This window comes from Prionailurus viverrinus, chromosome B2, assembly GCF_022837055.1.
Source record: "Prionailurus viverrinus isolate Anna chromosome B2, UM_Priviv_1.0, whole genome shotgun sequence".
Lineage (NCBI taxonomy): Eukaryota > Metazoa > Chordata > Mammalia > Carnivora > Felidae > Prionailurus > Prionailurus viverrinus.
Genome location: NC_062565.1, coordinates 105,962,519 through 105,987,592, shown reverse-complemented (window position 1 = coordinate 105,987,592; position 25,074 = coordinate 105,962,519). Strand labels below are relative to the sequence as shown.

The following is a 25,074-nucleotide window of genomic DNA, read 5'->3' as shown; positions in this document are numbered from 1 at the left end:
AATAAAAACAACTTAGTAAACTGTAACCTATTTTATAATGTAAAGATTTCTTGGAAAGCTAAATGCAGGAGTACTGTCCACAAGACAGCATTATAGCTGCAAACTAAGAATCCCAGAAATTTTGGAAAAAGGAAGATATTCAATTTTTAAAAGAGCTAACTTGACTCAGTTTGTTTCACAAGTCAAATCAATCAGGAAAGAGGTTTCAGAAACATATGAAAGCATGTCTTCTCAGCTGCTCTTTGACTGCAGCTATGCAGTTCCTGAAAAAGATGCAAAAAATTGCCATATTGAAGTTGGTGCCTTTGGAAAATCATGTACTAACTACTGTTTCTTGCCTGTCTAACAAAAAAAAAATTATCCAAGCACTGATGGGATGTAATGATAATAGCTGCCATTCTAGAAGTGTTCACCGGGTACTAGACTGTGTTTTTATATATATTGTCTCACTAAAGTGCCAATACAACCCAGCAAAAGGAATATTCATCCTCTTTGACCAACTTGGGGGGTAAAAACCCAAGCCAGAGAGAAGCAGTGTTAGGATTTAACTCTGCATGCAGTCTGACTCCAAAACCCAGGCTCCTACCTACCATTCTCTATGGCTTGACAGTCAGATTTGAGCAGTAACAGTGCCACACGTTTAAAAACTGATAGGAAATGTGACTGGAAAGTGAATTATGTATTCAGATAGGAAGAGCTTTATAAAGCACTTAGGATACCAAAACTGGATGCATTGTTCAAGGTGAGGTTATGCATTACTCGAGCACCAAAAAAACTCCACTTGAGCAGAAAGTCTTGAGCCCTCTTCTTTAATGATCTTCCATTTTGTTTGCTGGTCTACAAGTAAAGGAACAAAATGAAACTATAAAATCTGTCATCTCATTACTACATGCATCCTGCATAAAATCAAGAGGTTGATAAGCTGTCTGACAAATGGACAGATGGCATGACATGCAATTTATTTTATCAGATATAATGATCTGTCCAGGGATTTTAATTTTAGTCTGTCTTTGCTGTGATTTTTAAGGTTGATAGATCTTTATTCTGTATGGTTTTGTTACCTAGCAGAATCAGACAACACAATGAAATAATTTACAAAATACTTCATCTCTTCATTTTCCTTTGACAGAACTTTAAAAAGAACAGAAGGTGAAGTGTGAAAGAAGGGTTATATATTTCTGTGAATGATTAACTCTGACTTCTCTGGTCCTGAATGATAATCTGTTTTCCTTCCAGGAGGAAAAGAAAAGTCCCTACAATATAACCAGTTTCCTTGATACAGAATGGCTAACACCAACTAGTGATGGATATATTTGCTCTTATTGCCTTGTTTCATGATGGATTGACTTGCAGGTTAACTGAAAGAGTTGAAAAAACACAGAAAATACAAAATACTGCACTCCCAGAATTTAAAAATGCAAATACTAAAAACCACATTTTCTGTCAGCATTTATGAAAATTTGCTTTTTAGAGAAGGGTCAGATCTTTTCAGCTTTAAAAAAAATTTTTTTAATGTTTACTTATTTTTGAGAGAGACAGAAAGTGTGAGCAGGGGAGGGGCAGAGAGAGAGAGGGAGACAGAGAATCCAAAGCAGGCTCCAGGCTCAGAGCGGTCAGCACAGAGCCTGATGCGGGGCTCGATGTGGGGCTCAACACGCGGCTCGATGCGGGGCTCGAACTCATGAGTGGTGAGATCATGACCTGAGCCAAAGTTGGACATTTAACCGACTGAGCCACCCAGGCGCCCCAGATCTTTTCGGCTTTTATCTTTCACCACCTATATTACTCAGCTGTAACTGTACTGACTGACAGGGAATGCATAGTGTCTTGTAGTTCTTTGTCAAGAAATGATGAATAGAATTGAATCTATGCCCAACACTCTCAAATCTGGTCTATTCCGAATTTTGATATTTGGGCCACCTTATTTGCAAGTCTTCAAGAGCTTTTCAAGGCATTTTTACACACAGACTATCACCCCTCCCCCATCATTCAAGGAATTACCAGTTTAGCATTTACTACTAAGAAAAATTTTATTTTCTGAATCTGTCATTGAAAAATACCTTAATAACTCTCTGCTCTACCACGGTATCCAACCATTCAATAAAAGCCTCCACGGTGGCATTCTTCTTAAGAAGATCTTTCAGTTCTTGGAACACTGTGATAGAATCATCTAAAATGAAAAAAGAAAGCAGAATATTACTCTACTTTGAACTCAAGAGAAAACCTAAAACTAGGAATCATTTAAGAATTTTGTAGCATAAAAGGGAAAGACAGAATAAATTAAATGTGTTAAACAAATTATTTCATATCCTGAGAACAAGGAGCAAAAAATCCTTAGTTTTTACTCTTCAACATTTTAATAATAAGTGTATGTATTTTGGCACATATTGAAATATAGGCTTATGTATTATATAAGCATGTATATACTGGGGAAGAGTAAGTTGTCAGTATAGTTGATTATTCATTCTGAGTCCAAAGCTTTCATTAAATGCAACAGCTTCATTGAAAGCTGATGAATGAAATAAGCTAAACGTGTTGATTTCCTGCTTTCTGAACTACTTTTATCTTTAGCCAAAATTAAATTCTGCACTGTGGAACTGAGCCACTTACATGAATAATCTTTCATCTTATAAAAGTTAAAGGGGCCATTTAGAACTACTGTTTATTAAAGAATTTGAAGTTTACTGAACCCCAAAGGGTAATACAATTTTATACTAGGAAACAGAAAGCAGGGCTGATGTTGGACCACCCCAGAGAGCAGCCTATCACTTGTGCAACAGCCTATTGGAGGCTACACTTTGTCTTTTTGGAGAGAGAGGATGGGGAAATAGTGGATTGCTGTCCCTTGAAAATAGAACCTGGTAGTCTAGTCACACATATTAGCTTGCTAACTCTGTCAGATTGTCCAAACCTGCGCAGGTAATTTCTGCTTTGAAAAACAGCATTATATTGAGACATCATTTTGATATGCATCATATACCATATGATGCTAACAGTGTAAAACACACGGAAATGTGTATGCATATAAAGTTGGAAGAGAGCTCATAACACTCAAAAACATGTTCATTATTGCCAAGTTATTTCTTTTTTTCTTTTGTTTATTTTTTACTTTTTTGGTTATTTCTTTTAAAAAAATTTTTTTAATGTTTGTTTATTAGAGACAGACACAGAGAGAGAGAGAGAGAGAGAGAGAGAGAGAGAGAGAGAGAGTATAGAGAGACAGAAAAAGAGGGAGAGAGACAATCCCAAGCAGGCTCCACACTGTCAGCACAGAGCCTGATGTGGAGCTCAAACTCACGAACCGGGCGATCATGACCTGAGCCGAAACCAAGATGTCACTTGTGCCAAGGAATTGACAGACCCAGCTCTAAACAGGAAGAAGACTTACGTTCAGTGTAGATATCTGATTCAGTGTCTGTGCTGCCAGAAATGGTGAGAAGGGCCTGCGATCCAATACTATTCAAGTCAACCTTTTCAATATCAGATACCATAGAATTCACAACATGCTGGTCGAAGAGAGCTGGTCTGGCAATCTGCATAAAGAAAGTAAAAAAGACACTAAACTATATTATCAAGAGTCTATCTAAAGAAAAGTTTTGGCTTCTAGAGAAATAGTTCCTTGAGACAAAAGTATCACAAATGCTTTATTTTAAAACTAAAAGCAATAGCTGAGACTCATGACCATCTCTGTTAAAGCTTTAAAAACTATTTTTGGAACTAGAAAATGAATTTTTTAATTCACGGTCATACAAGAAGGATTTTACAATGTTACGCTTCTTATCTGGAACTAGCCCAATCAAGTCTTTTAAAATTTAGGGGGCTAAAAACTTCCACAAAGCAAACAATCATTTGAGAGGAGGGGAAATATATTTTTTAACAATATACAAACCTGTAATCCTAATTTAAGAATTACTTTTTTTCTCCCTATTTAAGAGATCCAAATCATGTGTTTAAAATGTGTTGTTTGTGGGTTTCACATCAAATATTACATGGGCTCATTCCCCACAACCTTAATTTTTATTAACTGGATTCATAATGCAAAGAACTACTTTGCATTTTACATTGCACTCAGAAATTTTGCATTTTTTTACTTTTTATTTTGAAATATATTAAATTTACAGAAAAGGAGGAAAGATAGTGCAGAATATTTGCATATTCTCCCTATCCCCCTTCTCCTATTGTTATCACCTTATCTAACCATTGTTTATTGCCCAAGTCAGGAAATTAACATTGGTATAACACTGGTAGATAGACTACAGACATAATTCAAATTTCCATCAGTTTTCCCACTAATGTCCTTTTTCTATTCTAGCATTCACTCTGGGGTCTCACATTACATTTAACTGTCTACTTAGTCTTCAATCTCTGAAAATTTCTTGCTCTTTGCTACCAGAGGGTTTTTTTTTTTTTAATTTGGTGACTCAAATACCAACATACCTGAGCAAGGTGTAAGAAAGATGTTTGCCGTTTGAGAGAAGATACAAATCTTCGCACGATAGGTATCTTCTTGTCAGTTAGAGCTTCTGGCAAGTTTTCCAAAGAGGAAACAACCCACTGTTCCCAATTTTTAGCAAAATTTCTTATATCTGCTAATAAGCTACACACACAAAAAGACTTATGTATTAAATGCTAAATTGTTCAAAATGCATTAAATAAATGTAGTTTAATGGAGGTATGCTATTATTCTGTGATTCCAAGAACATGACTTTGAAGTCTGATGGATGCAGCCTAGGTCTGCCATTTATCACCTTGGTCAAAATACTCAATGTCCTCAAGTTCTGGCTTCATCTATTAAATGGGAACACGATTAGTATCTATGTCACAGGATTATTACTAGGACTACATAAAATAACTCATGGAGATTTCTCTGGTCAAATGTGGCATGCAGAGAGTAATCAACAAATAATACCTTATTGTTAATATTAACTCATGGTTCAGTCATTTTTGATAAAATATTTCTGGGTAAATGTAAGTATGCACTTGATTTTGCACATCTTGACTTCTTGAGAGATACTGCCTAGGGATCATAATGTCATTTCAGGTACTTACTATTAGTGTCTAGTAATATATTTTTACAATCCAAATATGACTGTGGGATAGTGGGATACACGATCAAAAATGTACTATAGAACCCTATACAGAAACTTGCAAATGTTGGTTGTGTGTGTGCACAAACATTTATACAGAAACACAAAAAATTTAAAATCAGTCAATAATCTACACATTCTACCTCAACAAAAAAGATCTAAATTTATATTTGGGATGGTGCTACATATTGGCAAGCAGTGACATAATACAGGAAAAAGAATAGAAAATGGAGTTAAACAGATGCTCAATTAAAATCCTGACTTTGTTTTTTAACTAGTTAACTTACTTTAGGCAAATAAATTAACTTCTTTCTGCTGCCAGGTTCCTCATTTGTGGATTTGGGATTGTAACAGCTACTGGGGAATAGTCTAACAAGTTGTGTTTTTTAAAAAATCCACCGTTCAATGATAAGAAATTGGTTAAATGAAGTATAGTATTTTTCAGATGCTATGCAGCCATTTAAAAAGAAAATGTTGAGAGGTGCCTGGGTGGCTCAGTTGGTTAAGCGTCCACCTCCTGATTTCGGCTGAGGTCAGGATCTTGCAGTTAGGAGATCAAGCCCAGCACCGGGCTCTGTGCTGGGCATGGAGCCTGCCTAAGATGCTCTCTCTCCTACTCCTTCTGCCCCTCCCCTGCTCACACTCAATCTCTCTCTCTCTCTCTCTCTCATGTGTTTTTTTTTTATTTTATTTTACTTGAGAAAGAGAGACAGAGTGTGAGTGTGGGAGGGGCAGAGACAGAGGGAGACACAGAATCCAAAGCAGGCTCCAGGCTCCCAGCTGTCAGCACAGAGCCTGACGTGGGGCTTGAACTCAGACTGTGAGATCATGACCTGAACCAAAGCTGATGCTTAACTGACTGAGCCACAGGCGCCCTGCTCTCTCTCTCTCTCTCTCTCTCTAAGAAAGAAAGAAATAAAAAGAAAGAGAGAAAGAAAGAAAGAAAGAAAGAAAGAATTGAAAAGAAAGAAAAAATTGAAAAAAAGAAAAATTTAAAAAATAATGTTGATCCATATCTGTTGATATGAAAGATTTTCACTATATACTGCAATTATAGTATGTATACTATGGTTCCATTTTATTAATGTGTATATTTACAGGTATTCTTAGAAAAAAAAAACAGTCCATTAATGTGGAGAGATCAGGAGTATTTTTTAATGCATTTATGCATGTTTTTCATTTTCTACAATAAACTACTTGCATATTTAAGAGATAAATACATAAATATTCTGCTTCAGGCAGTTGTAAAATTAAGTAAAATAATTTATGTAGTCTCAAAGCCCATGTTGTAGTAATAAAGGTCAGCTATTATTACTATTAACTAATAATGCCTGCCCCTAAGTAAGCACAACCATTCTGTTGTGACACAGAAATGTTAAGTGTACTTAATTCAGAGATCAGATTAGATGTTTAAAAATAACATATTGATAATTAAAAGAAACTATTGGTCTGTACAATACTATTATATAAATAAATAAAATGATCTACAGGAAAAAGTAAATCAAAAATAAACTTTGTTTTGTCAATCATCATGTATTTATTGAGCATCAACTATGTCCATCCTACGTGTATTTGTGCCTCAAATACTAAAATAAATTTCATTTTTTCATTAGACTTTATTTACAAAGAAAAATTTTCATTTTTATTTTTGAGTTTTTATTGTTCACACATCAGAAAGTTTTTGTGAAAAATCTTCAGGTACCATTTCAATTTCAGATTTTTTTTTATTGAAGTATAATCGACAAACAACATTATATTAGTTCCATGTGTACAACATAGTGATTTGACATTTGTGTACATTGTGAGCTCATCACCACCATAGTCCAGTTACCATCTGTCATCAGTTACCAGAGGGGATGCGGGTCCTGGTGGGGCAATATGGATGAAAGGGATCAAAAGGTATAATGTTCCCAGGATGGGGAATACAGTCTATTTAAAATCTTATTCCTTTGTTAAAAGAAGATGGTAATTCCATTATGCCACTTTATGATTTTGCAGTTAAGGCCAATAATAATAAATAATAATGTTAATAAGTAATCTTTAATAACAAAGATAAAATAATTTTTCTTATAATTTTTATTATTGTGGTTTATTTTCCATCAATTATCCCCATTTATTTTCCTGTAGCCAGTTTCTATTGAAGAACTTCTCAGTATTTCAAAGGTCAGTACACTTAAATATTTATTTTTCACTTGGACATCTCTCATATTAAAAGGATTTCAAGATTATTCTATCAATTTTTCTCAGTGAAGTTTGAGTATAAGGATTGAGGCACATCTTCTAACTAATACAAAGGGACAGGAGCGGGAAAGTAATCTTTATAAACAAACGAATTGTTATTTAATGTTTTCCTTTAATATAATGGATAGGGCTAAATTCTACATTAAGAAACTACCACATTTTATTGACTGAACCTACCTTTCAGGCATTTCTTGCATTGTTGCAGGAATGAGTACATCTGTAAGAACCTTAATCACAGCAAAAGAGAATTAACATAAATCCTTACTTAGTATTTTTGTAGAAAGACACTTATTTGTCAATTACTTTTCATTCCTAGCTTTCTAGAGAATAATATGCTAACTCATTTCTGGAAGTTATACTTTTATCTCTAAAATGGATGTATGTGTGAGGTGCATGTGTAAGAAAGGTGAGGGGTGGGGATCTGGAAACATTACAATCCTAGGTTAGCCTAGGAACACTAATATCCTGAGTCCGGAGAGTTAATTATCAGAACACAAAGAATAATGAAAAGATGTTCAACATCACTCATCATCAGAGAAATACAAGTCAAAACCACAATGAGATACCACTTCATACATGTCAGAATGGCTAAAGTTAACAACTTAGGAAACAAAAGATGTTGGCAGGGATGTGGGCAAAGAGGAACACTTCTGCACTGCTGATGGGAATGCAAACTGTGCAGCCACTCTGGAAAACAGTATGGAGGCTCCTCAGAAAGTTAACAATAGAACTACCCTATGACCCAGCAATCACACTACTGGGTATTTATCCAAAGGATACAAAAATGCTGATTTGAAGTGGCACATGCACCCCAATGTTTATAGCAGCATTATCAACAATAGCCAAATTATGGAAAGTCAAATGTCCATTGACTGATGACTGGATAAAGAAGATGTGATATATATACAGTGGAGTATTACTCAGTGATCAAAAAAAAATGGAATCTTGCCATTTGCAACGACGTGGATGGAACTAGAGTGTATTCTGCTAAGCAAAGTAAGTCAGTCAGAAAAAGACAAATACCATATGATTTCACTCATATGTGGAATTTAAGAACCACAACAGTTGAACATAGGAGAAGGGAAGGAAAAATAAGATAAAAACAGAGAGGGAGGCAAACCATAAGAGACTCTTAAATATGGAGAACAAACTGAGGGTTGCTGGAGGGGTGGTGGATGGGGGAGATGGGCTAAATGGGTAGTAGGCATTAAGAAGGGCACTTGTTGGGATGAGCACTGGGTGTTCTATGTAAGTGACGAATCACTGGGTTCTACTCCTGAAACCAATACTATAATGTATGTTAACTACCTTGAATTTAAATTAAAAATTAAAAAGAAAATAATACTGAAAGAAAGGGCTAGACTGAGCCCTAAACATGGATGAGGTGGATGACCTGAGAATTAGTAGAAAGAAGAATTTAGATAGTGTTGACTGATCTCAGCTCAAGAAAAACTAGAATAAAGAAAGAGGGGACAAAATAGGATATGAGCAATGCAGATCCATTAAGCTGACTGATAAACTGAGTGGTCCAGCCTGAGGAAAAGGACCAAGAGGAGAAGATATTTCAAAATGTGGGTAAACCCTAATCTTCAAAGGCCTGTGTAGCCTACCAGAAAAATGTACAGGTATTCCATGTGTATAAGACAGTATTGTAGGGGCGCCTGGGTGGCGCAGTCGGTTAAGCGTCCGACTTCAGCCAGGTCACGATCTTGCGGTCCGCGAGTTCGAGCCCCGCGTCGGGCTTTGGGCTGATGGCTCAGAGCCTGGAGCCTGTTTCCGATTCTGTGTCTCCCTCTCTCTCTCTGCCCCTCCCCCGTTCATGCTCTGTCTCTCTCTGTCCCAAAAATAAATAAACGTTGAAAAAAAAATTAAAAAAAAAAAAGACAGTATTGTATATGCCCAGTATGTTAGTTACCAAGAATTGGACTTGGTAATCATGTACTGTTTTATGGACTAAAAGTTGACCACTCTCCTGGGAGGAATGAAGATCTTCCAGAAACTCATTCTGCAATGAGAATGTAAATTGCTCTATTTACAATGCTTACTGTGTCTCCCTGGGTCCACTATGAGGAGAAAAAACTTAATTCATTTAGAGGTACTTAAACTCAGGACTTTTGTGTTGAACTGAAAAAAAAAAAAACAGACCATTTGTAAAGAAAAAGAAAGAATATGCTTTAAGAATATTTCTTGGGGCACCTGGGTGGCTCAGTCAGTTAAGCGACCAACTTCAGCTCAGGTCATGATCTCAACAGTTTGTGGGTTCAAGCCCCACGTCGGGCTCTGTGCTGACAGCTTGGGGCCTGGAGCCTGCTTCTGATTCTGTGTCTCCCTCTCTCTCTGCCCCTCCCCTGCTCACACTCTGTCTCTCTCTGTCTCTCAAAAATTAATAAATGTAAAAGAAAAATTTTTTTAAAAGAGTATTTCTTGGAGGTACTGAATGGTGTTCCAAAGAGCTTTACTTTGATGGTGGTAAATGTGTATGCATGAGACTCGGGGGCTTTTCTTATACCCTCTCTTGGAGCCACCTTATTTCCCTTTTCTGCTTACTTCTTCAAGTCTTAAACATTGCAATCAGTTACTGCAAACTAAACCTTTTCCCTCTAAATAATGATACTCAAATGCAACCCATAAAAAATGATACATTCCTCACTCTCCTTTGTCCCTCTTCAATGTGAATTTGAACTAAAGGCAGAGAATATACTGCACTTGCTCCATCCTCTTATCCTGTGATAGGGAGAACTTAACACAGGATGAAAATATGGGCTCTCCCATTCTGGCTCAAGACTACCTACCAGTTCTTGGTGTGCAAAGTTGCTTCCAGTCTGAGTTCATCTAGCTTCTGCTGAGAACCTAATAGTAGCAACCAATTTAGGAGGATTTTATTTTCTAAATGCTTAACAGGGTTCTAGTTTGGGTTTTCTTGCAAACTCAGATTATGTTTTAAAAGGAAAGGTTTTGTTTTCCTTCTGACAATTGAACAGGTAAGTGCAGACAAACTCACTTTAAAGTACTCAGATTGCAACACAGTTTTCTCCCTCAGCCTCGACCTTGCTGTTGCTCTAACTAAGGAACTGACTGTCAGGGAATTAGATTCTCCCTCTTCCCAGATAAATGTTTGGCTAGAAGGCCAACCAGTTCATCTTTGTTTGTAATGTCTTCATGATCTTTCTGTAGACATCTGAATACTCTTATTTGGTTTTAGAACAGAAATGAACATTAATACATTAAACCTAGAGATTTCCAATATTTTTAAGTTGTTAATCCCATAAGAGTGTTTAACTCTGCCTTTCCCCCAGAAACAGACGGTAAAAAAGCCATCATATTATTCACGCTGAAAACACCTTAAACAGGTAATAAAAATTAACAAAATTTAATGTATTAGTGAGTATGTCATATTTTGAATCATTAACTGTAAACAGATTGATTTTATTTCAATGTAAATTTAACCATAACACATGCACTATTAAATACTGGTTTCTCATCAGAAAAAAATAATACTGTCTCTCCAGCCAGCAATAACAAATTTATTGAACATACAATGCAGAAATTTAGATCGAATACTTATAAAGAAAACATGCGGTTTGTGTTTAAGACACCCCAAAGAGCTTACCTTATAAAGAATTGAGTCACAAACACAGAAAATGTCAATGATAACAGGGTTTTCAAGCAGGGGAAGAAGATGATCAGGCATTCCTTGCCAAAAGTGTAATAAGAAATGCTGGATCTAGTTATAAAGCAAAAAGTATAAACATTAAGATTCTTCCTTAACATGAACTCATAAAGAACAAGACAAGAAAGTATACACAATATGATCAGCAAAGCATTCTTTGTCGTCCTTACCTCTTCAAAGTTTCCATTAATTGCATTGTCCAGGATGCACTGGCAGTGAGTTTTATACATCATTATGAGGGTATCAACCTATTTCAAGGAAGAAAACGCTTAACCAAAGAATCCTTTCAAAACTGCCTTCATTTGTTTATGCATTCATTTGTCCAGCATGCATTTTTTAAGCTCCTATTATGGACCAGGCATTGTGCTCAATGTCAAGGAATCAAAAACAAACGTACAGTTCTTATTTCCAGGAACTTAATGCCTTGTGAAGGGAGAAAGGCAAGCAAATAGACAATTACCGTATAGTATCATAGGAACAATGAAAAGCTGATTGAGCAAGGAGCTTTGGGCCAAAGCAACATTGTGTTTTTCTACCTAAGAAGAGAACTACCTCTGACTGCAGAAATACACACAAAATGGTAAAATACATCAAGTGTCCACACAGCGTTTTATTAAGTGGGTGGTGGGCAGTGTGGCATAGCGGTTTCCAGTTTGGGGTCTGGAATTGGTTAAACTGAGTGCCCAGTTCAACTGCACTACTTTGCACAGGTTGTTTTGTCTCTGAACCCTAAGCTTTTTCTCTTCAAGTAGGATAGTAATAACATATTACCCACATGGTATTAAAAAGATTAAATAAAATATCAGGCAGATAGAAGAGTGCCTGGTACACAGTAAGATCTCACTAAATATTACTCGAAATTAGTAATATCGAATGCCTCATAAATTTACCCAAAAAATATTTGAATAGTTAATGCCCATTCTGAAAAGTCTCTGCTTCCATGTTACCACAGATATTTGGATTGCATAGTTAAAACATGTTAAACGTATTCTAAAATCTGTAATGGATTAGAACTAGATAATATTTTAATAGATTAATAATAGTCAAATATCCATATTTTACAAGCTAGAAATATCACTACCTGTTACTGGTTGTGTAGTCTGTGTGAACAAGAAGATGGCTTAGAGGTTACAGGTGTGAGTTTTTACCTGGATTTGAATACTAGCTCTAACCTGCCACTTATTAGCTGTATGATGTCGAGCAAGCTACTTAACATTTGTGTGTTTTAAGTTTCTCATTTGGAAAATAGAGATGATAATAACAGTACATTTCCAATAGGGTTGTTATGAGGACTAAACAAATGAACACATGCAAAGTGGTTGGAATAACCCATAATACATGCTGAGAGACTGACCATTAGATTTACTTTTATCCCAACAGTATCTAGGGTGGTGATGGCAATGGGGGTATCCCACTGTAACCCTCCAGTCTCCAATATTTATCCCTACAGCCTAGTGACAGCACACATCTTTGTTATTCAGCTCAAAGCTGTAAAATGATGACAGGCAAATTACCAATATCCCTGCAAGGAGGTATGCTGACTATAGGACACCTCTAGCAGAATATGTCACCATTAATGCAATTGAGACACGGTCCATATTTTAGTCAATGATATTACATCTTTAAATAGGTTTCCAGGACATATTTTTAAAAATAAGGATAAGGACAGTATGAAATACAGAAAGGAATTCACAACTGTTGTCGAAAATTAACCCTTTGAAAAACAGTGTGGAGGTTCCTCAAAAAATTAAAAATAGACCTACCCTATGACCCAGCAATAGCACTGCTAGGAATTTACCCAAGGGATACAGGAGTACTGATGCATAGGGGCACTTGTACCCCAATGTTCATAGCAGCACTCTCAACAATAGCCAAATTATGGAAAGAGCCTAAATGTCCATCAACTGATGAATGGATAAAGAAATTGTGGTTTATATACACAATGGAGTACTACGTGGCAATGAGAAAGAATGAAATATGGCCTTTTGTAGCAATGTGGATGGAACTGGAGAGTGTGATGCTAAGTGAAATAAGCCATACAGAGAAAGACAGATACCATATGTTTTCACTCTTATGTGGATCCTGAGAAACTTAACAGAAACCCATGGGGGAGGGGAAGGAAAAAAAAAAAAAGAGGTTAGAGTGGGAGAGAGCCAAAGCATAACAGACTCTTAAAAACTGAAAACAAACTGAGGGTTGATGGGGGGAGGGAGGGAGGGGAGCGTGCGTGATGGGTATTGAGGAGGGCACCTTTTGGGATGAGCACTGGGTGTTGTATGGAAACCAATTTGACAATAAATTTCATATATTGAAAAAAAATTAACCCTTTGATCCCTGAAATATAAATAAGTTTTGATCCCTAAAATATAAATAAGCTTCTTTCTCCACAAGTATTTCCACTTATGTGTTCAAATGTATTCTTTTGTACACAAATCAGTTAAAGTTTTTAATCTTACTATTGGTACTACATTTGCTTATTTAATATTCACATAGTCTTCGGACTATGTAAATTTTTATTGTAGCATTGCATTATTTACAAATATAATTTTGCTCAGTTTGCTGAGAATAACACACCACCTTATAGAAGGCAGGAGCAGAGGCAAGGCTTATCTCCAGTAAAGTTAGTATGTGGTGAGGGTGGTAACTGCCTTGAGTGACACCATGATGAGGCAGAAAGTGGTCCCTCAGCTCTGGCCAACCCCCACCTCACTGGGATCAACTTTTCACTGGGAAGGCCCATCCTCTCTGTCTCAAGAAAGCAGGTGCCTAAAGTGCTTAGCTTCAGCCCCACCCTTCTTTCTAGAAACTGACAAGTTACTTGGGGAACTGGGATACTGGCTAAGAAGGTGAAAAGCAGCATCCAACTGTTTTCGAGGGACAAAGAGGATGTTAGTCCCTAGTGCTCATGATGAGGACCGCTGGGAATGAACTCAGAAACCAGGGGTTATTTAAGCATCCTGATACCTGAGTGAGAAATGATCTACAGACCAGGGTTTCAAGTTGACAGGTAAGGAATTCCTTGGAAGCTAGCAGAGAAATTGAAATTAACTATTGAAACATGCTCTCATTTCTTTTTTTTTTCTTTGTTGCACTCTCCATTCCCCTCTCTTTCACCAGGTAGATTTACTTACACAGCAAACATCTTCATGATATGCTTACATGTAAGCAATTCTTTCCACAAAGGGACCCAACAATACTCTCCTCCAAAGAACTATGTTCCCTGGAGTCCCACTGATTTCCACAGGTTTCTCCACAGACTGCCACATGAGGCATCCAAGTGTAAAGTTATAATATCACACCTTACAAGATTAAAAAAAAATGATGTGATAATCTCAAGAAATACGATGGGAGAGGAGAATGGTAGAAAGTGGACATACTTCAGGGGACTTGCTTGGAATCAGCATCTGAGAATTATCTTCAATATTCTGCCTATTCTTAACAGGAATAGTAGGTCATCAGAATAAATCCTGGAAGTGACTGTGCAATTCTACTTATCTGTCAATAGATCTTTTTATCAATGCATTATTTTTATTTCCAGTTTCTACACAAACCCACTACTAAGTCAGCTGGACATTAGTTAATCACATTCCTCTGTCTTTGTACCTCAAGAATATGAACTGACTTAACATACTGTTAAAGATATTTTCCTTGGGGCGCCTAGGTGGCTCAGTCAGTTGAGCATCTGACTTCAGCTCGGGTCATGATCTCACTGCTCGTGATTTCGAATCCCACGTTGGGTTCTGTGCTGACAGTTCAGAGCCTGGAGTCTGCTTCACATTCTGGGTCTCCCTCTCTCTCTGCCCACCTCCTCCCCCAGCTCACACTCTGTGTGTATGTGTGTCTCTCTCTCTCAAAAATAAATAAATGTTAAAAAAAATTAAAACAAAAGATATTTTCCTTAAATGTTAATAAGAAATGAACTTTGGTTGAAAAAAAAAGCAGAAATCATTATGCCCTGATTTAATAATGGATGCTGCCGTTAGTCAGCCAGTAGGAACTCAGCAAATGACTTTAGAAGTTCAGAAATAGAGGAGGATTTACTCTTAGATTTTACTATATAGGCATTGAAAAGTCACATTAAGGATTATTTATAAACTGAATCCTATGAAACTGTTTCTTCCTTAACTTTCAAACAAATTGCAACTATAATGGAACACAGAATTTTAGAATGGAAAGGAAGCTTTGTCAACTTCTAGTATACTCCTTGCCATTCATCTAGATATTGCCCCCTCGGTGCTAGGAACAAATTGTCCTAGACAAGTGACTGATGACTGCTGAAATTATATGAAGCTAATCAAAAATATAAAGCTTATAATTAAACTGCATGTGAGAGACACATTCTCATATTTTCTTCCTTGATATTGAGTTTTAGATAAAAAATAATCTTTAGTATTTTGAGGTTTATTTTGCCAACTTCTGACTACATACTATCATGGAGATGGTAAATAATTAATTGGAAAGTGTTTAATCAATGTTAGTAAACATTTGTCCCTCCTATAAATCAGTCAATTATGTTTGATTATGCAGATTTCTGACTGCTTCCTGCAAATGCCATGAGATTCCCAGCAAATGGCGATAGGGAACCAACATATCAGAAAATCAATAAAGAAGTATCTTTAATTGATACCTTGTCTTTAGAAATGCATCCCTGGTACACAAGGTGTTGAGCACTGGGGAATTCTGGAAGAAGTGTTCCAGTTTTTGAACTTAGTGAGTATTTACGAGTGAAGCCACCCTATAATTTAGAAAAATGAAAAGAAATAAATCATTATTAACTATTTGGCTCTGAAATACCATTCTAATAAAATAGAAACCCATAAAATATCATTCTTCTTCATCCTGCAAACGATGACAAATTAAGAGATTTTGGTAAACTGTTCAGATCATTCAATTGAACAAAAAAGAGCTGTCAGCAGAATTGTTGTTTCCAAATCATAAATAATTTCATACTCAGGATATTTTCCCTATTATTTTGGATTTTAGTTTTGAACATTTGTCAGTTTATACAACTTTTAGAAATTTAATTTTAGTTCACATTTGTTAATGGCATAAGTTTTGAAAGACCTACTTTTAGAACTGTTGAATTTGAACTCTACGAGGATCAAGAATTGCCAAATCCATTTATGGATTGTGTAAACAAGATGATAAGAAGTTAAATAATTTGTTTAGTTTCAGAAATAATTAGTGATAGCTTGGGAGTGGAGCTTAAGTCTTCTCATTCCCAAATTGGTACTCTGGACTTTCTCATCTCAACCTTACCGCCCCCCTCCCCCGAATTTACATATGTGTTCTTCTTTTGATCCCTTGGAGAATAGCACACTTCTAGAAGTCTTCAAAAATTAGAAAAAGTGACAAAAAACAAATAATATATAATGCCACAGGGTTGATGTACTTACAAAAAATCCACACATAAAGAGAGAATTCATATCTGTGATGGAACCAGAGCCTCAGCAAATCCGTCTCCCAGGTCATAACTAATTGTTCCTGCCCCTCAAACAAAGTTTTAGCAAACTGGATCGTAATAAAATGTTTAGGCAAAGAATGAAATTGTGACTATAGAATAGGAAGGAAAGTATTCCTGGCAAGAACAAAATTTCATTCTTTCCCATAGTTTTCCTATATTTTCTTCTACAGCTTTTGTATTTCTTTGTTTGTCTCTGTCATATTGAAGATTTATTGCTTATACAGGTTAGGTTCCTACCCTGTATTATCATTCCCAACATTTGTAGACTATTACAGACTTACATATTAAATCACTAAGAAGTTGGGAGGACTTTCAGTCCTCAAAGCAGGTATTTTAAGAACATTGATTTCTCATTGACGGATTTGATAAAAGCTTTCAAAATTTTTTTATTAAAAGTGCAGTAGAAATCTATTTCTTTCAGATTAGGTTTTAGTTTTCACCCTTGTTATGCTTTATTTTCAAGTATGGATAGAAAAGAATTATTCCGATTAAATAATTCTTAAGGATTTAAAAAAATTTTTTTAAGTTTATTTATTTATTTTGAGAGAGAGCACAAGGGAACAGGGGAAGGGGAAAGAGAGAGGGGGAGAGAGAGGATGCCAAGCAGGCTCCGTGCTGTCAGTACAGAGCCCTATGCAGGGCTTGAATTCATGAACCATGAGATCATGACCTGAGCCAAAAACAAGAGTTGGACACTTAACTGACTGAGCCACCCAGGTGCCCCTAATTCTTAAGAAATTAATAAAGAACTACTATATAAATGATTAACTATCATGAACTGATATATTAGCACAGTTAATCCCAATCCACTCTACTTAATCAGTCTTAAGAATTCAAGATATATTTCAAATATTTTTGATGCTTGGATTTGTCATTTATGAGCATGAATCATCATTGTACAGTCAAAGAGTGGTATTGTCAATAAATTGGGAAAATAATAGGATGTGAGAAGTAAAGAATTTAATCTTAAAAGGAGGAAAAAGTAATTGGCAAAGAATATGAAACTAACATTTGATAGATAAACATAACAAAAATGCAGTTAAATTCTAATTTTAGGAAAGTTTACATTGTTTTCTTATGCCTTTTCTCATGGGTGGAAAATCATGTTTATTCATCCCAAAATGTAATTCGGTGAGATTGGAAAAGAGAGATAGAGAAACAGAAACCAAACAATGGCAATACATAGTGTTGTATTAAATCTAAGTTAGGAATATGAGAATAGTCTCATTTCCATTGACAAATATAATTAATAATCAAAAATCTTTCCACAAAGGGAAAAAAACAGGCTCAAGAGATTTAATAGGTGAATTTTATCAAGCATTCAGAAAGCAGATATTTCAAACTTAAAAGATTTTTTTTTCAGACAGTGGAAAAGAAGAACCTCTTTCCAATTCATTTGAAAACTTTTATGCCAAAACTGGACAAGGACAGAAAAAGAAAGAAAAATCATAGGCCAATACTGGTTATTATCATACTTGAAACAGTACCAAATAAAATACTTGCAAACCAAATCCAACAGTCAATAAGAATGATAATAACCAAGTCAGGCTTAAACACACTACATTGACAGAAGAAAAGGTGGGGTGGGGGGTAGAATACCATATGTAATCAACTCAATTGATCCAAAAAAGTATTTGTTAGAAATGCAGCCACCATTGGGGCACCTGGGTGGCTCAGTCGGTTAAGCGTCCGGCTTCAGCTCAGGTCATCATCTCACAGTCCATGAGTTTGAGCCCACGTCCGGCTCTGTGCTGACAGCTCAGAGCCTGGAGCCTGCTTCGGATTCTCTGTCTCCTCTCTGCCCCTCCCCTGCTCATGCTCTGTCTCTCTCTGTCTCAAAAATAAATAAAAACATTAAAAAAAAATCCAGCCACCATTCACTTCTCTTTCTCCCTCTCTGTCTATGCTAGAAACAGAAAAAAAGTTCCCTAATCATTCAATAATCTATCAAAATATCAAAAAATAAAAAATATGAAAATAATCTATCAAAAACCCACAGCAAATATCATACTTAATAGTAAATAGCAAGTTCATTACTATTTGACCTGTTTTGCAAGAAATATTAAAGACGGTCTTGTGGGTTAAAATGAAAGGACACTAGAAAATAACCTGGAGTCATATGAAGAAATAATGATCCCAATAAAGGTAAACACATGGGCAATTATAAAACCTGGTATTATTATAGCAATAGCTGTAACTCCACTCTCTGTTTTCTACATGATTTAAGAGACCACTATGTCTCTTTAAAAAAAAAAACAATTAGTCTAAAAGCTAGTATTATTGTAACTTTGGTTTGTAACTCCACATTTTCTTTTCTACATGATTTAAACACTAATGCATTATTAAAAACCAAATATTAGTATATGTATTTTGGACACACAATTTATAAAGATGTAATTCTGTAACATCAATAACTGAAAGAGGTAAGGACCAAACTTGAAAGGAGCAATGTTATGTATATTATTGAAGTTAAGCTGGTATAAATTCAAGTTAGAATGCTATAACTTTAGGATGATAAATGTAATCCCCATGGTAGCCAAAAAGAAATTCGTTGCATAATATACACCAAAGCAAATGAGAAGGGAATTAAAATATTCACTACCTAACAACAGAATACACATTTTTCACAAGTGCACATAGAACATTTTCGAGGTTACACCATATGTGAGGCCACAAATTGAGTCTCAATAGATTTAAAGAGATAGATATAAAACAAAATATTTTATCTGGCCAAAATGGCATGAGGTTAGAAATCAAAGCAGAAGGAAAACTAGGAAAATTCACAAATTTGTGGAAATTAAACATACTCTTTTTTTTAATATTTATTTATTTTTGAGAGAGACAGAGACAGAGCAAGTGGGTTAGGGGCAGAGAGAGGGAGACACAGAATCTGAAGCAGGCTCCAGGCTCTGAGCCGTCAGCACAGAGCCCAATGTGGGGCTCGAACCCACAGAGCTGTGAGATCATGACCTGAGCCAAAGTCAGGCGCTCAACTGACTGAGCCACCCAGGCGCCCCAAAACATACTCTTTTTTGAAAGTTTATTTATTTTGAAAGAGTGAAAATCGCAAGCAGTCTCTACTGTCAGCACAGAGCCTGACACGAGGCTCAATCTCACAAACCATAAGATCATGACTGGAACTGAGATCGAGAGTCAGACACTTCACCGACTGAGCCACCCAGGCACTCCAGTAGATCAAAGGAGAAATTATAAGGGAAATTAGAAAATTCTTAGAAATGAATGAAAATGGAAACATACTACATCAAAATTACAGGATGCAGTGAAAGTGGTGCCAAGGAAATTATAGCTATAAATGCTTACATTAAAAAATCTCAAATCAACAATCTAAGTAAACAACTTCAGGAACTAGGAACAGAACAAACTAAACCCAAGTTGGGCAGAAGAAAGGAAATACGAAAGATGAGAACAGAGATAAAATGAAATAGAGAATAGACAAACAATAAAGAAAATCAATGAAACCAAAGGTCAGTTCTTTAAAAAGGTCAAAATTGACAAATTCATAGGTAGACTAACTGAAAAGAAAGAATAAAGAAGACTCAAATGATTAAAATAAAAAAAGGAAAAACTCCTGAGTCTACCGAGAAAGGATTTTAAGAGAATACATGAACAAAGGTACATCAACAAGTTGTTTAACCTAGATGAAATGGATAAATTCCTAGAAACACAAATTATAGCAAGATTGAATCACAAAGAAAGAGAATACAGTATCTGAATCAGTCTATAATCAAGGAAATTGAATTAGTAATCACAAATCTGACAAAGAAACGCTCTGATCCTATGGTTTCACTAGTGAATTGCACTAAACATATAAAGAAGAATTAACACCATACTTTCTTGAAGTTTTCCCAAAAATTGAGGAGGAGGGAACACTTTTTAACTCATTTTATGAGGCCAACATTATCTTGATACCAAAGTCAGACAAAAACACTACAAGGGGAAAAAAACAAAACAAAACAGGCCAATATACCTTATGAACATTCATGCATAAATCCTCAGCAAAATACTAATAAAGTGAACTCAGCAACATCTTAGAAAGATTATACACCATGACCAAGTGAGATTTATTCCTTGGATGCAAAAATCAATCAGTGTAATAGACCACCTTAATAGAATAAAGAGAGGAAAACACATGATTATTTCATTTGATGCATTTGACAAAATTTGACACACTTTCCCAATAATAATACTTAACAAACAAGGAATTTACCTCAACATAATAAGAGTCACATCAAAAACCCACAGCAAACATCATATTCAATAGTGAAAGACCAAAAGTATTTCCCTGAAGGGCAGGAACAAGGCAAGAATGCCCATTTTCACTGCTTCTTTTCAACATAGTACTGGAAGTCCTAGCGAGAACAAAAATGCATCCAAATTGAAAAGAAAGAAGTAAAATTATCTGTTTGCAGATGATATAATCTTATATGTAGGAACCCATAGAGATTGCACAAACACAAAAAAACCCTGTTAGAAATAAGTGAATTTAGCACAGTAACAGGACACAGTCAGCATGAAAAACTCAGTTGTATTTTCATAACAATGAACAATATGAAAAGAATTAAGAAAACAATTTTACTTACAATAGCATTAAAAAGAATAAAATACATGGGAATTAACTTAACCAAGGAGGTAAAAGACTCATATAATGAAAATTATAAAATAATGCTCAAAGAAATTAAAGCATAAAGGAAAGACATCCTATGTTCATGACTTGGAAAACTTACTGTTAAGATGTCAATAGTACCCCAAACAATCCACAGATGCAATGCAAAATCTTAATGATGGTTTTTGCAGAAATAGAAAAATCCATCCTAAAATTCATATGGACTCTCAGGAACCCCAAATAGTAAAAACAATCTTGAAATAAAAACTAAGTTGGAGAGGTCACAATTCCTGATTTTAAAACTTACTAAAAAGCTACAATAATCAAAAGAGAGTAGTGTTGACACAAAGACAAACATACAGTGGAACAGAACAGAACACTCAGAAGTAAACCCTCACAAAAACTGCCACATGATTTTTGACAAAGGTACCAATAGCGTTCGATGGGGAAAGGGCAGTCTTTTCAACAAATGGTGCTGGAAAAATTGGATATCCACAGGTGAAAGAATGAAGATAAGCCTTTACCAAATACCATGTAACAAATTAATTCAAAATGAATCAGATATTCAAAATATAAGACCTAAACTATGCAATTCTCAGAAGAAAAGATAGGGAAAAATCATCATAACTTTAGATTTGGCAATGATTTCTTAGATATGAGAACAAAAACAAAAACAGACAAATTGGACTTGCTAAAAATTCAAAACTTCTGTGCATCAAAGAACACTGCCAACAGAGTAAAAAGATAATCAATGGAGTGGGAGAAGATATTCCCATATCATATATCTGATAAGGGATTAATATCCAGGACATATGGAGAACTTGTAAAACTTAACAACAACAAAACAACTTGCTTCAAAAATGGACAAAGGATGTGGACAGACATTTCTCTGAAGAAGATATACATTAGTCAACAAGGACATGAAATGATACTCAATATTGCTAATCATTAGGGAAATATTTCAAAGAAGAGAACTGGCCAATAAAAACCCTAAAAAATGCAACCTTATATTTTTGATGCAGTTACTAAAAGCAATTTTCAAATGAAAATCACAGGTGCTGTTTTGCATCCATTGGATTGGCAAGAACTAAAATGTCATTCAATGCCACGTATCAGTGAGAATGTGGAACAAAAGGAATGCTCACACATGGTTGGGCAGATATAAATTGATATAACCATTTCGGAAAACAACTTCATCTTAACTAGTAAAGTTAGACATGAGCGTATCCTAAAACCTGGAATTCCATTTCTGCACATGTGTGCCTGGAGGATGTTCATGCACTAGTTTTTCAGAAAAAAAAGTCCACCCCTGTTAAGATGAGCACTGGGTGTTGTATATAAGCGATAAACCATGGAAATCTACCCCCAAAACCAAGAGCACCCTTTACACGCTGTATGTTAGCCAATTTGACAATAAATTATATTTAAAAAGAAAAGAAAAGAAAAAAGTCCACCAACAATGGAATAAATAAATGCACTGTGATATTTTCATACAGTGGAATATTACACAGCAGTACAAATAAGGGTATTAAAGCTACCTATACATCAACATTGATCAATCACAAAATCTAATGCTGGATGAAACCAGAAGGTCTACAAAAAAATGAATCCATTCTATGTAGGGCACATAATGAACAATACACTGGCAATAATAAATAGGGTAATAAAACAATACATAGAATTATTCATCATTTTGAAGTATACGGTTCAGTGGTATTAAGTATATTCATCTTGTTGTGTAGCCATAACCACATTGTTTAGGTATATATTCATAAGTGATCAACTTTAAGGAAAAACACAGTAGTGATTAACACCAAATTTTGGACAGCAGTATCTTTTGGTAGGTGATTGGGATGGGGGCACAGAGAGGACTTCTCTCCATTAAGCTGTGGGGTAGATCTTGAATTTTTATCTTAGGTTATTTTTTAAATGCATGGGTGCACCTGGGTGGCTCAGTTCATTGAGCATCCGACTTTGGCTCTGGTCATGATCTCGCGGTTCATGATTTCGAGACTCGCGTTGGGCTTGTGCTGACAGCTCAGAGCCTGGAGCCTGCTTCAGATTCTGTGTCTCCCTCTCTCTCTCCCCCTCCCCAACTCGCACTCTGTCTCTCTCCATGATAAATAAACATTAAAAATTTTTTAATAAAAAAATAAAATAAAATGTGTATGTGTGTGTTATGAACAATACATTTCCAAATAAAAAGAATGTTAGAAGGGCTCCTGGGTGGCTCAGTCGCGTCGGGCTCTGTGCTGGCAGCTCAAAGCCTGGAGCCTGCTTCGGATTCTGTGTCTCCCTCTCTCTCTGACCCTCCCCCATTCATGCTCTGTCTCTCTCTGTCTCAAAAATAAATAACCATCAAAAAAATTTTTTTAAATGTTAGAGTGCTAAGGAAACACATATTAAGGAACAAAGTATATCTATTATATTTAAATACTTATTTAAAACTCTTATCTTGATAAATAGTAGTTTTGTGTAATAGACGCCAGCAACATTTGGAATCAACAGGAGGCAAAAGTGCCAAAGGAAAAACTTTAAAAATTAAATTTGTTGGATATGTTAACAATTGTGTGCAAAGTTGGTATAAATCAAATAATGTGCAGTCCAAAACATGTAGCACAAAAAGAAAGAAACAATTGATAATCTGGGAAAAAAAGTAAAACACGATCATTTTAATTACACTAATATGTTTGCTATTTTAATTGCACCAAAACTGGTGCCCGTCATAGGCCAGTTACAGAGGTCTGGGAGGTGTGTGTGTGTGGGGGGTGTTCCCCTCAACCAATGACTTCAGTACTCTTGGGTAAACTATTAAGTCTTATTTCCAAAAGAAAACAAGAAGAAACCTGCAGAAAAGAAACCATATGATTAGAAGGCAAGAGGGTCTGATTTATGAGGAAAGATTAAAGGATTTAAGCAGCACAGTTTGGCTAAGTGATGACCAAAAGAGAGCATGATAACAGTCTGTAAATATTTGCAAAGCATATACCAAGGAGGGAGGATTTGTTATTTATCTTGGTACAAAGTTGTTAAATGGCCATGAATGGTCGATGTTAAGGAGAAGGAAATTCAGGCTCAGAGAGACTTCCTGGTTGAAATGAAAAATATCAAAGGGGCTGGCTCCCTAAGAAATAATGGCAACTTCATTACTAGAGCTAGTTAAAACAAAATTTGGTGCACACTAGAAGATTCACAGGAAAAGAAAGGCTTTCTTTGATCAGGACAAAGCATTGAGAGTAGGTTTTGTTAGTTTCATTCCAGAGGATGAAAGGATTCTGAAACATTCTCTAAGACATTTCTGAAATTTGAATCACTACATTTATGAATAAAAATGTAAAATAATCAAAATTCATACCACAAGCTGATAATTACTCTTACCATCTTCTTCCTGTCCTTTTGTTTTACTTTTCTTATTTTCATTTTGTTTCCTTGTATAGTATGAACTATTTAAAGCTCAAAAAGGGGGTGGATAAAGAATAAGTAGCCATGTACTAACCAACCAGATTGAGACATTACAAATTTGAAATATTAAAACAGTCTCTGTAGCCTTTCCTAATCTTCCTCCCCACAAGAAATAATGCTCTTCATTTAGTTTATATCATTCCTATTTAAACCTCTAAAATTTTATCTCATATGTAATACTCTTAAGCAACATATACTATTGCTTTAAAACTCGTATAATACGGTATATACCCTTCTACATTCAATACGTTTTCTTCACTCAACTTTAGGTTTTTGAGATGAATCTAATTGAATTCTTGTAGCTATAGTTCATTCATTTCCAAAGCAGTATAGTATTACCTTGTATATATATATTAAAATTTATTCTCCCACTGTATCATTATGGCCATTTGTTTTCCAGCATTCTGAGATTACAAACAATACCGCAGTGTGCCTGCTTGTGCACCGTGTGAAAGTTTCTCTAGGAATACAGTCATACGGCGTGTGCACCTTCAGCTTTACTAGTCATTGTCCCTTCTCTTGTTCA

General features: G+C 35.6%; 1 protein-coding gene across 1 annotated transcript in view; it reads right to left on the bottom strand.

The window, feature by feature from the left end:
• RFX6 (regulatory factor X6) overlaps positions 1–25,074 on the bottom strand; it is a 55,773-nt gene that overhangs the window by 7,323 nt on the left and 23,376 nt on the right. The window contains exons 7-14 of the mRNA XM_047860112.1: positions 15,626–15,733; positions 11,169–11,246; positions 10,939–11,052; positions 7,506–7,555; positions 4,438–4,597; positions 3,389–3,533; positions 2,061–2,170; positions 720–837 (exon numbers count right to left, since the gene is read on the bottom strand). Of these exons, the coding sequence (XP_047716068.1) occupies positions 720–837; positions 2,061–2,170; positions 3,389–3,533; positions 4,438–4,597; positions 7,506–7,555; positions 10,939–11,052; positions 11,169–11,246; positions 15,626–15,733 (883 nt within the window). The remainder of the gene's footprint in view (positions 1–719; positions 838–2,060; positions 2,171–3,388; positions 3,534–4,437; positions 4,598–7,505; positions 7,556–10,938; positions 11,053–11,168; positions 11,247–15,625; positions 15,734–25,074) is intronic.